The following is a 17,816-nucleotide window of genomic DNA, read 5'->3' as shown; positions in this document are numbered from 1 at the left end:
AATAAAACTATAATAAATAATAACTTACCGATTATAAATTCAATAAAAAATAACAATATTCAACAAATACAAACATTTGACTTTAACAGTCTATTTACGAGCATTAATATTGATAATTTAAAAGTCGTTCTTCTAAAACTATATTTAGAAAATAAAAATGCTATAAAGGGTGATTTAACCTATATGGGATACTCTAATAAATTTATGCATCTTTAATAATTATGTATATGACGGAACATAGTTATACTTGCAAATGACTGGCACCCCTATGGGAAGTCCAGCATCAAGCATAATCGCAAACCTTTATCTATATTACACAGAAAGAGCATTCCAAGATAACCTACTTATATACAGATACGTAGATGATATATGTTTTTAATTGTCCACATTTTGTCCAGGATTACAGTAAATTATATCCAGAAGAACTTGTATTAGAAAAAACTAATAGTTCCGATACTATAGCAAATTACCTGGATCTTCATATAGAAATATTCCATAATAATATAGACGTAAACGTATATAATAAGAGAGGCATTTAACTTCAAAATCAAAATCAGTGCATGCTAATATCATTTTATCGCAATGTCTGAGGATTGCTTATATTTGCAATAATAATAAAAACTGTTCAGCAAACATAACAGCATTGTACAACAAGTTGATTAATAATAATTTTCCTATCGCTTACCTGAAATATCACTTCAGGAAAGCGATAAGCATAATTAATTTCAAAAATTTGTTTTCCGAACCCATTGTTTCAATATAATTGTCATATTTAGTGCCATGTGTATATATATATGTACATAGGCTACACTTTGTATTCTTGGTGTCTTACGGCGTAGAAAACTTGTACCCACCGGCTTGCAAATTAGTGTATCATTTTTTTTTTTTTTTTTTTTTTTTTAATACATATAGTTAAATTCACTTAAGTTCACGCTGAGGTAACATGCAAATTTAGCTCAGGGTCCTAGGAACGGGTTTGCGATCCCGGGCATACCCGAGCCACAACTTATATCTTGTAATGTCTTTAAGCTGTCCTACACTCTTTATTTTTATTTCTCCGAAATTATTTGGGCAATCCGAGAACGTAGGAGAAACTATTTCTTATCTATACCACTATTTTTAGCCTTTGTGAAGTTCAGGTTCTATCGTTCCTACTCTTTTAGTTTTTCTTCTTATTATCTGCATGTTTCTCTTTGCGTTAACTTAAATTTGATTGGCTATTTGATTAGCTAATTGATTATTTATTTTTACCGTATCCATCACATAGGGGGGACGACTATTACATTATGTCCTAGATACGGTAAATATATAGTGTGTATTATATATTTAATCTTATTTTAATCATTAAATTACGTTCTCTGTCGGGTCAACGATGATTAATATATGCTTACATTTATATTTTACTTATATTTTCTTACTTTTGATTCTAAAATTTCTTAACTTTCTATTTACTACATTTGATTTATATTTGGCCTATATTGGGTTTATATTTGGTTTAGATTTAAATTACTTAGCATATATTGATCATTACAGAAACAGAGAACTTCTTGTCGCTTTTTGCCTTCAGTCTGGGTGTTTGGCCCCACTTTAAGTCATCTAGATTGGTAAAAAGCGATAACAATTTTTTTTTTTTTGCATTTTCTTAAGTCCCTGAAAGTATTATTTAATTGATTTATTTTCTATTATCTTTAATATTTTATATATATATATATATGTATATGTGTGTGTGTGTGTGTGTGTGTGTGTGTGTGTGTGTGTTCACCTACCATTATTTATTTAGGTAATCTTAAGTTACCTTTTGGGCCACTGACTGCGTGTAGGTATCCAAGTGACTTGGGCTAACTAGAGTACAGTGAGACAAACTGAAGCCATATACCACTGTAAATTCAACATATTTAATATAAAGGTTTCGGGCATGGGATTATACATTATTTCTATAGATAATAAAGATAAATTAAACAAACAAGTCTATGGCCAGTAAACTCCTTTGGTTGCACAATTACCAAAGTTTATACAAATTACAGTTCACAGCATGGATCACAGCATGGACCAGTCCTTAGTGTAATCTAGACATTAGATAGAATTTTCCTTTTCTTTACATTTTAATAGTCATTAGATAACAGGAACACATGCCTTTTTCTTATTTCAAAATTGAGGTTATTCCTCGTCTTCAGGTAACATTCTTGATGTAGACATAATACGAATAAAGCATACTTACAGTTAGTTGGGCCAGTTCTGTAATCTTAGGAGGATTTTCCATTTGGGGTTTTGAATTCCGAAGGGATTCCTTTCTTATGCTTCCTCTTCCCCCTTGGACTATCAGATCGGAATCGTGTTGGCGAACCGTCTGGTTTTCATAGCTTTTCGCACATCCTTAACTTAGCTAGTCGAACTCCACTCAAAACTCCCTATCCTGCACATACTCCAGCTAATTTTTACTGATCTATAACTCCTTACGGCATACTCCCCGGTACCCAACTACTACCCCTCTTATCACCAACAAAGCCCTTATCGAAAAATCACTAACTCTTTTTTACCGCCAAGAAATTCCTTATATACTAGATTTTGGCCTGACGTAGCCCAGTGGTCAGGAGCGAGAGTGCATAACACGCGTTCCTTGAGTGGACCGGGGTTAAGCCCGTGACTACTAAATACGATAAATATTTGTACTGACGATTTATTGTAAACTCTACTGACTTTGTTGTCGTGCTGGAGTTTTTTTTTTTTTTTCCCTTTTTTCCCATTATATGTATTAGGTCAGCGTTTTTACTGTTTTGGGATGAATTTTTTACGGCTGGATGCCCTTCCTGACACCAACCCTCACCCTTTATCCGGGCTGGGGATATGCAGGTGGTCATTCCCTGACCTTCCGCATCCTCCGTATTTGGTGGTCACGGGCTCGAACCCTGGTCTAATCAAGAAGCGTGTGCTACCACTGCTGCTCCTGTCCACCTGGCTACTGAGGCGCCTTCCGGTTGTCGTGCCGGAGTATAAACAGAAAATTTATTTATTATGTCCTCAATTCTCCTCCCCTCATTTTTTCGCCCTTGACAATCTAACCTCCTTCAGCCCGTTCTGCCGTATAATTCCCCTTGCTCGGCCTTTTTGAAGAAAACTGACCTGACCTTCTGTGGGTTGGGATTCACTTCTTTTCTGGCAATTTTGCCTTCCTTTCCTACACAATTAATTACCAGTTTCTATATTATTCGATTTGTTGGCGTATTTAAAGAAGTGGTTGTCGAGTTAAGTTATATTTAAGTATGATATCCAAAATTTTAATATATATTTTATTTTTCATTATAAAGTAAGCAAGAGCTTACAATTGTTTTATGGTAGTGACGTCCTGAAATGTGTTTTAGAAAAATATCACAAAGGCGTTCAATTTGATTCTTATAACGGAACACATGATAACGATGAAAGTGTAGTGCAATTTCCATTATAAAAATGACCCATTAGAGAGATAAAGTTTAGATTTATATTGAAATTTTCAACTTCCGAGATCTTGCAACGAATTATCAAAAAACAATGTGTTATTGGGTTCACATTACGATATTTTTAAGATACATCTATTTATTCCTACGGGATGCAAAATACGTTTGCACGATTTTTTTAAGTTTGCACCGGCCAGCAAAAACTTACGTAAAGTTGAATTTCCGTAAATCGAGTATTACGTAAGCCCGAGAGTACCTGTACGTTGAAAGCCGGCGATCGATTCGGCCCTGGAGAGATTGTGCAATGTTCATGCGGTAGAATTTTTTTGCAGCGTGGTAGTGCATGTTAGGGAGAGACTATTTTTACAGGGGTGGGATACAATTGAATAGAAGGAGTGCAAGAATATTTGCTAATGCTATCAAGGCAGTGATAGGTGGGTCAGAAAACTGCTAGCGTGGGGGGGGGGTTACACAGACTAATAGCTTATCTACAGCTGCAGGCAGAGGCGAATATGATTCTTGCAATGCAAACTGGTACATGCAACGCCTGGAAAGAAAGGTGTATGGGACGTCAGGCCCTGCTGTGGGTCGTCATGGAACAAATAACATGGGCTATATTAGCTCTGACTCACAATATGTTCTTGTTTTATACTCCGGCACGACCGGCACGACCATCAGATCAGTGGAGTTTACAATAAATCATCAATACAAACGTTAATCATATTTAGCAGTCACGGGATTGAATCTCGGTTCACTCAAAGAGCGCGTGCTATTGCACAAACGTTCCTGATCAGGCTAATAATCAGGTTGGATTCGAACACGGTCTCACAGACAGGCAAGTGCGTTAATGATTCTTGGGCTACTCAGATATTTAAACCATAAGATGCCTTACATGCAATGTAATTGCACAACTACATATAAATTATTAAACAAATTATTAACTATAATCATTAATAATTACATATTTAAATTATAAAACATACATTCGATAATACTGTTTTGTTAAAATGATGGAAGAATGGAAACTTTTTTTCTCCTCCGTCCAGAAAAAAAACAATTTCATACTTTCGCCATCGCCAAAAAGTCATTATCCCATTACGCTTTCAAATAAAATAAACCCTAAGTTAGATGATTTATAGAGCTTCTTAATGTACCGTTATGTAATCGACTTAATAATGAAAATAGCAATAAGAGCTTAATTGAGTACCGTCAATTAAGCTCTTATTACTATTTTCATTAATAAACCATAACTAAACTCTCCACCTCCGGGGTTACCTTAGCGGTAATTTATTCCAATATTCTACAACACGCTGCCCAAATAAAAGCATTTCATTAGATCCAATCTTTTTTTGTTACGTTCTACGATTTTATTTGTGCACAGTCATTTTTATCTCTACCACCAGTGAAAATATACCTATCTCGTTCATTTTACTGATCCCCTTCAGGGATTTAAATGCCTAAATCAGGTCCCTCCCACACCTAAGATGTGTAATTACCAAACTTTGCACCTTTTTTAAACCGTTTTTCATATGGACATCAATCGGCACTGCTCACCAATTTCTTCGACCTAATCTGAGCTCTCTAGCAGGTTGGTCTTTTCTTAAATTCGGAGCCAGCACTCGAATACAATATTCCAAATGTGGTCTCACCATCATGTTATACAAAGAAAAAAAGACCAATGCCATTTTTTTTTTTTCTCTCTCTCTCTCCAAAGTAATGAATCTTTCTTGTAGAGGCGACGTTGATTGCAATAGTTACCATCACAGTGAAAATTCCAAAGGTTTTACCGTACCGAAGTGCAAAACGTGACTTGGATAAAAGAAGTCCTATGTGCTTTTCTGGCTGCTTGTTTACTGCATGAATGGTAAATATAATAAAAGTAAACTCCAACTCACTGCAGGATGGAAGCCTCCTCAACAATTCATGTTGAAGGAAAATACAATACCTGACTGTAACCAAACCCTTAGTGCTCTTTTTGTTCGGAACTACTTTAACTCCTGTATCGCTAGCTCGTATAATTTTAAGTTTGTATATCCTACATATTTGTAGTATTTACAAATATATTAAGTTTCTGACAGTCATTTGACTTAATAGAGTAAATTTTCTCACCCATTTATTAGAAAAATAGTTAAATAAAAATTACGTAACACTTTTTTTTCAACTTTTTAATGAGAAAAATGAGTAAAAAAATTCTGTATATTTTCTTAGTTTTAAAATTAATTTTTCTCATTGTTTCATTCATTCTACGTTCTGATTTTCTATGATACATTCAACAACAGATTCATTCTATGTTCTGATTTTCTCTGATTATATATACTTAATTTACGAACTTTCATTCTGCATTCACAATCTGACATAATTATATTTGTTAATGAGAATTTTTTGCTCTATACATACTGTTTGATGAATATCAAACAGTATGTAAAGAATTTGAGTAAAACGAGCAAAAAATTCTGTAATTTTTCTTATTTTTAAAATTATTTTTCTCATTGTTTCATTCAAAAATAAACACCGTGGTTGTTTTGGACATTGTGAACCTGTTTTTTTTTGTTTTTTTTTTCGTATCTTTATCCATTTAAATTCCATAAGACTTCTTACGTGTAAATCTGTAGTTCTTGGTTTCTTCAAATAATTTTTTGCATTTCTCTTTCACATAAAATAACTTCCTTTGTTTTTGAGTGATGTTTTAGATTTATAGTATTCTTTTTGATATGCTTTATTACAATCTTCACAATATCTCTGAGTGAGATAAGTTAAATTCGCTTTCAATTTTTTTCCAGCTCACATTTCTTGTAGAATTCTACTTCTATTTATAGAAAATATTTTCAATTTTTTTTTCAAATAATTGAAAAATTATCCGTAAATATTATTTGAAAAAATTGTTTTTATAAATGAGACCAATAAAACATTAAATAATTCCAATCTGTTCCATTCAAGAAATTACAAAACTTGTATCTTAATACACGTTATAAAAACAGAAAAGGAGATAAAGTAATCGTTCACATAAATGAATTTAAGTATTTTTACCAGATCGATTCAACAGAAAAATATCGCATAAAAATATTGAAGATTACAATAAAATTAATTTTATAAAGGTAGTTTATTGCAGCGTTTCCCGAACTTTTTTTAGTCAAGGAACTCTATTCATCTCGCAATATATTTACGGAACACTTAGGAAACAAGTTTAGTCGGAGCTAAACAACTAATACTGTATTTTATTAAAAAAAAAAAAAAAAAAAAACATACGACGCATTGTGCATCAGGACCATCTTTATTTCCAACACGTGTAAGGCCGAAATTCAAATAACTGTCATCACACTTTCGTTTTGGTATTTAATTAGTTGGTTCCTGTTTTTCACTTCGGATTTTTGGGGGAAAAAATGCTGCGATTGTTCACCTTCACATTGTGACAATATTGTGTTCGTTTTCATCGACCACAGGTTGCAATACTAGAAGTACGTACTTGTTTCTCGTTTTAAAGTACTTTTTTTCAACCATAAATCTATGGTCATTTATTTTAATAATATTTCGAAATACTGATTATTATCAAAACAAAATTATATATATACAAGGAAGTGCGTTAAGATATGATAACGTTATGCGTTAAGTTATGATAAACCCTCTCCAGGAAAGGGCTTCTCCCTCTTCTGGAGTTCAACCCGTGTACTCCAGGCCAAATCGCATCCGAATGGCATATTAGATCACTACATTGCTATTTTTTCGTAGATGTCAGTACCTCTACGCATACTTCTCTATGCAAAGCCCTTCAAAATAAAGTGTTCCGCGGTCTATTTTATTATTAGTTTTTTTTTTTTTTTTTTTTTATGTGAACCCCAAAAACGAGAGGTATTAGAACCTATAGTACTTAGTATCGTGCTTGGGTTGGAGGTTGAGAAGTCGAAAGAAGATATTTGTTGACATTGGACTTGAACTTCTGTAGATTGTAATTTTCAGGAAATACGTAAGAAGGAAGGTTGTTCCAGGAAACGGCAGTTGAATGAACAAATGAGGAAGATGAAAAGTTGGTTCTGTGGGTTTGAAGTTGGACAGTAAATGGATGTTGGCTGGTGGCGACACGTGTTCGGACTGTTTTGAAAGAGAGAGAGCGGGAATTATAGAAGCCAATTCAGAAGAAAAGTGCCCATGGAAGTATCTGTAGAAGAGACATGCAGCAGAAACAGTACGTCTATGAGAAAGCGAGTGGAGAGACTGTTAGACATGAATCATTAATTAACCTAACTGCCCTCTTTTGAACTGAATCAAGAAGCCTGAGAGAGGTTTTGGGGGCACTACCGTAGATGTGGAAACAATATTCCATGGCAGCGCGGATTTGCGATTTATACAGAGTGAGCAGCTGATTGGAAGAAAAGTAACGCCGAGAGCGAAAGAAAAAACCAAGTTTTTTAGATGCAAAGGAAGCAATATTTGTAATGTGCTTGTGCCAAGAGAGATTAGAAGTCAGGGTAATCCCCAAAAGAGATATATCATTTTGCCTAGAAATCGGAGTGTCACTAAAGACAAGCATAGGAGCAGAAGAATCCTTTTTGCGAGATATAAGAGAAGACTGAGTTTTAGAAGGGTTGATATCAACTAAGTTGTCTTTACCCCACTGGAGAATTACCTGATGATCGGCATTTAGGGAATTGGTAGCAGATTTTCGAGAAGTTGAAGCTGATTGAGCAGGACAAGGTTTCTCAAAATGGAAAGTGGAATGCAATGTGCTATCATCGGCAAAACTATCGATAGGATTTCCAGTCTATCGAAGAAGGTCATTAATATACAAGAGGAAAAGAGTGGGGGAAAGAAATGAACCTTGGGGGACACTGGCATTAGTGGAGAAGTTAGAAGACAGAGAGCCATCTACCATCACCCTCAGTGAGCGATCAGAGAGAAAACTGCATAACCAATTACTAAAAACAGTTGGCAAACCATAAGATGGAAGCTTGTTTAGAAGACCTTTATGCCAAACACGATCAAAAGCCTTTGAGATGTCAAAAGCAACTGCTTGTGTTTCACCGAAACTTTCCATTGAATTAGTGCATAAATGGATAACATAAACCAGAATATCACCAGTGGATCGATACTGACGGAATCCATACTGGCGATCGTTGATCAGACGGAAGGTTTCTAGGTAGTTTGAGTTGGCGGTTAATTGATTTCGCCATTACTTTAGAAAGAGTAGAAGTAATTGCAATGGGACGATAATTGGATGGGAGGAATTTGTCACCCTTTTTAGGAACTGGCTGGATATGAGCAAATTTCCAAGCAAAAGGAAAAACACCTTTGGAATAAGAAAATGAAAAAAGGCGTCCAAGAATGAGTACGTTCAGTAGCACAGGTTCAGAGAACAAGTGGAGAAATACCATCAGGACCTGGAGCTTTCCTGGCATCAAGATTCATCAAAATCCCTCTGATATCCTTTTGACGGAAGACTACAGGAGGCATTGAATGGAGCGTGTTGGGAATGGTGGGAGGTGTTTTACAAAGATCATTAATACATGAGCTGGAAGAAAAATGGGATGCTAGCAGGTCAGCTTTATCCTTGGCTGAAGTGACAACAAAACCATCTGATTTGGGCAGATGTAGGAGCAGAGATGGGCAAAAGTTGCGGCCAATAGCTTTGGCAAGAGACCAGAATGCTTGGCTACCATTAGGGCAAGAAGCAAGTTTTCTACCCTTAGCCTGTTCAAACTCTAGTTTGGACTGATTAATAACTGCGTAACAATTGTTGCGAGCTTTGGTGTAGGGTCTGAAGAATTAGAAAATGAAACTGAAGAATTAGAAACCAGCCAATTACGATATGCAAAATTCTTCTCTTGAACAGCCTTAGCACATTTATTGGAAAACCAGGGTTTAGATAAAGGACGAGATTTTAAAGTGGAGTGTGGGATAAAGGATTCCATTCCTGCAAGAATAATTTCACTGACACGATCTGAGCAAACATTGACATCAGAAGGTTTGAATCCGTAATCCGACCAAGGAAAAGAAGAAAAGAAGTCTGGCAGGTCATCCCATTTTGCATTCTTGTAATACCAAACAACACGAGGTTGGGAATAGCCATGAGATAAAGGTTCCATTGGAGAAGAGACAATCACCAAGTTGTGATCTGAGGTGCCTAAAGGACTTCTCACTTCGACCGTGTACTTAGAAGGGTTGTTTGTGAGAAAAAGATCGAGCGTATTGGCTGTATAATTAGGATTGTCCGGTATTCTTGTAGGTAAATGAACAATCTGTGCTAGGTCATTAGTAATTGCAAAAGCCTCAGCATCTCGATCTGCTGGGTCGGTGTGACTAGAAAACGGAAGCCAGCTGGAGTTGTGAACATTAAAATCACCAAGGAAAATTACCTCACTGTTAGGAAAGTTGGGCTGGAGAAAATCAAGTTGCAAAGAGAGGAAGTCAAAGAGCTCCAAGTGATTAGTGGAGTTGGGAGAACGGTAGAGACAACAGATGAATTTGACACAATGAGGTAGAGATACAACCCAAAGGTCGCGGGTTCGATTCCCGCCTCGGGCTTGGATCAAAGTACTGCAAAAACCTTGGAAGGTGCAATATGGCCACAGAAGCCGATGCGCCAATAACTACCAAATCAAAAAAAAAAAAAAAAAAAAAAAAAGAGGTAGAGATATTTTAAGCCAGAGAAGATCAAAGAGAGGAGATTCCAAATTGCCAATCTCTGACAGGGAATATCAGAACGGACATATGCACAAGTACCACATTTGAGGCGAAAGGAATCATACAGCGAATAATTTGGACATCTGAGATGAGCAGTAGTTGAATCAACCGATAACTGAGATTCTGTCAGAAAAAGAACATGGGGTTTGGCAGACTGCAAGTGGAAATGGATATCGTTGAGATTAGAATTGAGACCACGTATATTTGTGAAATGAATTAGGAAGTGCTTGGGAGGTTTAGATCTTTTCGCAGATAAGCTTGCTCTATTAGTTTGACAAGTCATGGTGTATTCAATAGTAAGAAAAAGTGGGTGGGACATGCTGTATGAAGTAATGAAATTTTTGGATATGGCGTACACATGGTAAGAATATGCCCAGATCCTTGACATAACGTGGCCTCGACAATGCTCCCCGCATACACACTACTCCCTCCAGTCACTATCTGGCAGAGTAGAGGTAGCAAGATTATACACTAGCTGATTCGGAAGCCTCCTAGAGAGTTACCAATAGGTTCGGTCTGGTGTACTAACTAACTAGCGACCGGCCTGCGAACACCGTTTTAGAGCTGTACCCTCGAAATGTAAGGAATGTTGGATCTCGCCACGACGTCCATCATAACTTCAAAAGTCATCAATCACACTGCATGCTGGAAGAGATAGGGAATGGTTGACCGGAACTTAGCTCTAGGGACTAATCATGGGTTCCACTACTTCAAGCCTCCAATAAGCAAAGTGGTGGTATTTCACCGGTTGATGAGTCATCTACCACCTAGTACTGCCTGGTAACATAGAGGGGTGGCGTTCCTCCATGTGGTGTAAGCGCCACACCTCTACCCCTGCTTACGTTGGTTAGTAACCGTGGTTAGTAATCCTGGGTTATACTCAGGATTACTAACAGTCCCACCATCGTGAGGTTGCAAGCAGAGGATTTTGCTGTCACAGACCGTCCGGACTTCGCCGAAATTGGGTCCACTTGACTTGAGTGTCACCTGAATATCAGTTCCATCAGCGTTTTAGACTCTCAGGTAGCAAGTGCAGCTTGTCTGGCATATCTGAGAGAATGTCTGTAACAACCTCAAGGACCTATGTCAGAATATTAATAACCGAAAAAAATAATGCTAAAAATTAAAGATACATAAATGGTGTATGCTACAAATATGCAAAATGTATTTATTTTATTCTTTTATTTATTAATTACGATTTTTCACGGAACTCTTGTTCACATCTCACAGAACACTAGTGTTCCGCGGAACAGTTTGGGAAACGCTCGTTTGTTTGAATTTTATAGCTTATTTTAGGAAAATGGATGATTTTAGGGAAAGGGAAGATGTGTCCTTTTGCGTGTGTAAAAGTGCGCTAGAATTTGTACTAAAAGTTAGTAAGAATTAAGTTTTTAGAACTCAATCTCCTATCTGCAAGAGCGTGTGAAATCTCTTCGATCTGCCCTTACTGGAATGATGAACACTTCCATGACCAATTCAAGACAGTAATTAGATCTGCGAAAAGCGTGATATTTCAATTACACTTGTGAAGAAAAGCTTCTTGCTATACCTAGCACTGCAAATACCCAGTATTTTCCGGAATCAAAATACGAGGAAATAAAAATTAGTTCATATTACATTATTGGACACGATAGTTTGAAAACTCGATTGGAGATTCAACCAAGAAAAGTCAATAGTAGTAACTACGATGGATAATATTTTGAATTTAAAGCAGAAATCGAAGGAAGAAGCAAAAGATTCTATCACAGTCGCCGTTTCTGTGGACGAATTATAAGCAGAAACCAGTTTTCTGCAAAATGACGATTCCATTCTAAAGAGTTCTACTTTAACGACGGTACTAAAGACTGGCCCAACTGGTTAAGAATATGTGATAGATCCAGGACTTTTAATTCAATCAGAAACGTGGTTCAGCATTTTTCTGTTGTTCCTGTCACGCGCTGTTCACACGAAAGAGGTAATGTGTCTCGCAGCATCGATTAATGTTATTATTAGCCATATTGGTGCAAGAAAGCCTGAGGCTTATGCTGCACCAGCAAAAAAAAAAAAAAAAAAAAAAAAATTCCAGAGTTACGCTGAGAGTGAGTGAGTGACAGACGTAGAACGGAATCACCAAAGAAAGAGAAGAATGATGATATCCAGCTCAGGACTGGGTGTGCCAAGCCCATACTTCTTGTTGAATTTAAAACAGTATTACCATTTTAGTGATGATTTTTTGTATAAAACACATTTCTTTTTAAAATTAATCCTAATTTATCTTTGACTGTACTGTGATTCATTTCATGGACTCCGTTAAATACGCACAAACAAAACTTTTGGGTTTTCAGTATTGTTTTTTTTTTTCTTTCAAATACTTAAATTTATTGATTAAAAATTGATATATATATATTTTTTCCGTTTCCATTCAAATAAATAATGAAATGTGTACTCGCCTTTCCCCCCCTGGTCCCCCGGCACCCCTAATATTTTAATTTAGTCTAGTCTCATCACTGGCACTTCTCAAATGATCGCACTTTTGTTATTTTTTATATGTTAACTCTTGCCTGCCAATATAAGGTACAATGCATTAGTTACTATAAAAGCTGCTTAATTTTTAAACTTACATTATATTCTATAAGTTATGAGAGCTTAGGTAATTGCTAATTACGATATAGGCTAAAATGAAATGTTCTCTTTCTTCAGGCTTCCAAAGGTGTTTTAAGGACAGGTGTCGTTGATGAAGATAAAATTCTTGACCTCATTCCCGTTGATATAGTGGCCAATCTTCTGATTGCAGTTGGCTGGTATATAGGTGAAGAGAGGTGAGTATGTAGCACAAATTTTTCATAATGCCACACTGCTCCAATTTTTGTGTCCTTGCGATTAGCACAATGGTTATAATCCCAGTCCTTTCACACCGGTTGGAAAAGGCTTCAGTTTGAATCCCGTCAATAACACGAGGGATTTTTATGGGCTTTTTTCATAAACTGGCTGAACTAATCGCTCCCTCCTTCCAGAAATTGCTTTTCGCCCAGCAAACTGACCTAAAATACTATGGTACGTTGACGACTCAAGGCAATTTCTTTGGCGTTTAAAACGCGCACACTCTCGCTCGCGTTCCGAATGGTACAGCAATCTTAATCTTTGTGTTGACAGCAGTACCAAGAGCTTTACTGAAATCTAACTATATTTCATTTTGCATTAATTTTCTCTGCAACTACGTCACACTGATTATCTATTAACAATTATCTATTAATACATGGTCTATTAACAAATTTGCTTTGAGTGCCGTATGCTACATTTCCTCTAAAGAGAATCCTGCATTACTGTCTTAATCACCGACTCCATTATTTTCCTAGGAACAGAAGAGATTTTCTTACCGGTTTTGATGCTGCGTTTAATATAATTGGATAGATTCAGTCTACCCTATGTGACTTATTTTATGTTACAGCCGCTCTCCCCTCAGTTATCACAAAATCATTTACCCCCATCCCAATTTGAATTAGATACACTTCTGGCATCCCCACTTCTGAAAACTTCACGCGTATATAGATGGAAAATGTATTTATTCGTTTTGTCAGCAACCTGAACAGGATCATTAACAGCTACTATTGGCGTTCATATGCAGTAGCTACGAAGTTTGAGGGGGTGTCAAAAACGCTTTTCCCCTTGACCATGTTCTAAGTATCCCAAGATGTTACGATTTGGAACATATATTACTCCTCCTGTATGTTAGCCACCAAAAACGACACATCTACCATATTTTGCGACCCTTCCTTATGACTTTTTTTTTTTGTAGGTCACACTTTGTTCTTGAAACCATGATTCTGTTGCTTTGTTAAATTACATCTGCAATGCCAGGAAAAAAAAAAAAACTTTCCACGAAAAAAAGATTTCATCTGCGGAAAGAGGAAGAAGCCAGAAGGTACCAAGTCAGAAGAATAAGGCGGACGTCGCAAGATATGAATTCTTAACTTCCTGGAAAGGTCAGTGGTTGCGACAGTAGTGCGGGCTGGTGGGTCGTCGTGAAACAACAGCACGCTTTTGATGAGAATCCCCGTCGCTTTTCCTTACTTGTATGCAATTGCTTCACTAAGTTAATATGGTAACGTGCATTGATGGTTGGCACCTTTTTTCCAAGTAATCTTCGAGAATGATGCGTATCTCATCCCAGAAAACTGACAGAAACAACCTTCCCTGCAGATTACACTCTGGCCTTTTTGGGAGTTAATGACGACGGATGTTTCCATTGTTTTGAAGCCTGTTCTGTTTCTGGGTCAATCCACGAATCATCTGTAGTCACCGATCGGGGAAGGGAAAAAAAAAAAGGTTCAGACCAAAATTGGAAAGGTCTTGTGGATGGGGGGGGGGTTAAATTAGTGTTTTGTGAGGGGGAAAGAAAGGAAGAAAATGTCTTTACTACTTTTTTGATTTTTATTTATTATTAATAATAAATATTCTTTGTTTTGTTCCCTTATAGATATATAGACCCTTTGTCTATATTCCCCACTTACACATCTGACTTTGGATTCACAGGAGAATTCAGGTTCAAGGGAATTTCTCAATTATGTATAATTCCCTTCGGAAAGGCTGAGTGTTCAAGAATAACAGACTCACTAATTAATAAATAACATAGTTTATTTACAACAACATGATAAAATGATCAAAACTCAGGCACATACTAATATTATTCAAATTTGCCTATGTACAAATTTGTAGCATCAGATATATATGCGATTAAGTACATTGGTTTTACACTAGAAGGGTTATTTCTTTCTACACAACATAATCAATACCCTTACACAAAACTGCTATAGTTTCCTCTTTCTTCACACATGGTTTAGTTAACACCCTTTTTCCTATGTAAGTCAAATTATCTTATAAACTGATTTAGGAATTTCACTCTTAACTTCTGATTTATTTAGAGTCCCTTTTTGCCTTGGGGAATATAATTTCACAAACTTTCTCTAATCAAGATAAACCGTACATTTAATATCAATTTCTGGACTAATGCTTGTCTCAAGGGTTAGCTACATTCAGAAGGCTATTCTTTTCTCTGTATTTCTCTACCCTTCCCTTCCAAAATTTATCATACATATATGTTAGACAATAACAAATATCAAATTTCTCTCCTTTGCCTTCCTACATATGTCTAATTACATTAATCAAAACCCATAACTATCATCTATGTATATACATAACTATATTTATGTATATATTTTTATATTTTTGTACATCCTTCCCTTAGTATCTCTCTAAACTTCTACTAATCTGCTATTAGGGTTCCTACAGTACTTTACTTGTGAGGGAGAATACTATATAACTAGTCACTTAATTTTACGAATCGGATTCTCCGCTTTGGGACCCTTCAGCTCCATGTCTGGGAATGGCATCATCGTTTGCCAAGGGCATTCATCTCAGGACTTCTAGAGGATTTTCGTGCGGGTCACAGTTCTGCTACTCTGCTGAAACTCTGTTTTCCATGTGGTCTGGGCTGGCTCTTTGCCGTACGGTCCTATGTCGTCGTTATGGGAACTGCTATCTTTCCTTCTGCGGCCTTTAACCACCTGATCGGGCTACCTTCCATTCGCGGTTTCGTCCTTCTGATCGAGCTACTAATTCCGCTTACGACTTTGCTCCATCTTTTTAAAATCTCATTCACAAGAAGAAAACTTCACAGGGCATCTCTCTCACCAACTCCGACAAATATCTCAACTTTGTCTACTTTATAACTCATTAAAAACACCAAAAAAACTCAACTCAGTGTTTCGCTAATTCATTTTCTCACTCACACCGTCAAAAACTCAACTGTGTCTCTTCTCTCCCCCGTTTCTCTCATTTTGTTTATCCAAATTACGTACTGCCCCCTATATTGATTACCTACCCTTGTTCCGGGTCTTTACCAATCTTCTCATTCTATCAAATCTTTCTCTCTGTCCTATTCGCCCGTTTTATCCTTTCCCAAGGATAAAATTGTCCTTACAGTGCCTGATCCAACCCTTTATTTTAATAAATTTGTAATTTTCCCAGGCAGTCCGCCTCTTTGAAGTCCGTCGCCATTTCCGCAACCCTCTGTTTCACTTAACACCTTTTCTTCATAAGATCCACAAAACATGCCATTACCGACAGCCAGATGCCAGTCTTAACTCTAATCCTTGCATTTGTCAAGTATTTACTTCCCGTCTCGTCTCCAGGTGTTAGTGATCAAAGGAATGTTCCACAATACGGTACACCGCGTTATTGTTTTCTAGAGCTAGTATTTTTCACACCTATACACCAACAGCGGCTGCTACCTGTTCCCGTTGTTTTTGTTTATTCCCATGTGCTCGGAGCTGAAGCGCACCCCATCTACTGCTAGTCTTTTCTTTGTTTACCCCTCCCTTCTTGTAACCTTGTCTAATTTAATCCCTAGCGAGTGACCCATTAACTTAAATATTTGTGACTGGAAAGGTTTCGCCGCCCTAATTGCTATATCAGAAGCTTTATTTTTAATTAATCTCTCCTGTGTATAAAATATTTTACTTGTAAGATTTTTATATCTTACAGTTTAAGAATGCTAATCTGCGTTTTTGATAATTTTGTTGCCTAAATTTACAATGGCGTGAACCTTCTTCTGATTTGAAGGTTATTATTAGACTTGAAGACTGTTAGCTGAACTTAACTAAACTTGAAGACTGTTAGCTGAAGAGCTATTTCTTCATGCACGAGATGGTTCGATTAATGCAAAATTGCATGATTTAGGAATTACTGAAAGATCTAGTTGTCATTGTGGCAAAAGAGAATCATGGGAACATATGTACAACTGTGAGGTGTACAGCGATCCAAGAATTGAATTGGTATCTCGGGTTAGTAATCTCTTATGGCAGAAGGCTGCGAGACAATTCTAGTTGATAAACAGAACTTCTTGGCTTTCTAAGCTTTTGCAACTACAATATTTCTTAGGCGGAAGACTTCTGCATCTGGAAGCCATGGATTTGTAATGCGGTATGGTGTAGTGCCGAATTATCTAAAGTTCTGTTAAATCGTGGAGGCTTGAGTCTGCTATATCCACTGCAATTCCAGCTCCTTGTGCTGGAATTTCTGTTCTCAATTCCCAATTCAGCATATTATTGGAGTCAACGTAAATGAGATGTTTGCCACGATTCGTCAATTAGGAAAACCTACAATGTTCTTGATGTTGAGTGCGTGTGAACCAACATGGCCCGTATTACTATGTATGTTATACAAATTCAGACATAAACGACAAATTGCAACTAATGAAGTTATGGATCTACTTTACATGGAAAGAGCTACATTAATAAATGAAGATCCCGTTACGTGTGTCATAAACTTTAATAAAATTGTTGAGAGTATACTCAAAATTTTAAAATCGTAAACCTATAGTCCTTTTGGGAAATATTATGTTGTGAATTTCTTTAAACGTGCATTGAATTTCAACATCGAGGAAGTCCATATGCATATACAATATATATTATTATGGATGAACAATGCACCATTAGAAGAAAAAGGTGGGATGGAAGAAGCAATTCAAATGATAGATGCATTATGTTCTATAGAGAACTTCAGATTATATAAATTTACGGCAACATATTTTTATCTGTTATAAAAATAACGCAAACCAACGCGAATGTCGATTTGAAGTACCTTTTTGGCCAATGTAGCAAACTCGTATATTGATACCGATTGCCGCAGATGACAATCGCAAATTAGCTTATCGCAAAAGATATCGTAAAA

At 36.6% G+C, this 17,816-nt stretch overlaps 1 protein-coding gene across 2 annotated transcripts in view; it reads left to right on the top strand.

The window, feature by feature from the left end:
* Positions 1-17,816, top strand: part of LOC150077386 (fatty acyl-CoA reductase 1-like) — a 292,403-nt gene that overhangs the window by 194,382 nt on the left and 80,205 nt on the right. For both annotated transcript variants that reach the window (XM_090386667.1, XM_090386666.1), the window contains exon 10: positions 12,786-12,904. In XM_090386667.1, the coding sequence (XP_090242793.1) occupies positions 12,786-12,904 (119 nt within the window). The remainder of the gene's footprint in view (positions 1-12,785; positions 12,905-17,816) is intronic.

This window comes from Mastigoproctus giganteus, chromosome 12 (assembly GCF_048544385.1).
Source record: "Mastigoproctus giganteus isolate SK-2022 chromosome 12, ASM4854438v1, whole genome shotgun sequence".
In the NCBI taxonomy this organism is placed as follows: domain Eukaryota; kingdom Metazoa; phylum Arthropoda; class Arachnida; order Uropygi; family Thelyphonidae; genus Mastigoproctus; species Mastigoproctus giganteus.
Note: the sequence above shows the minus strand (reverse complement) of the source record. Positions and strands in the feature narration are given on the sequence as shown.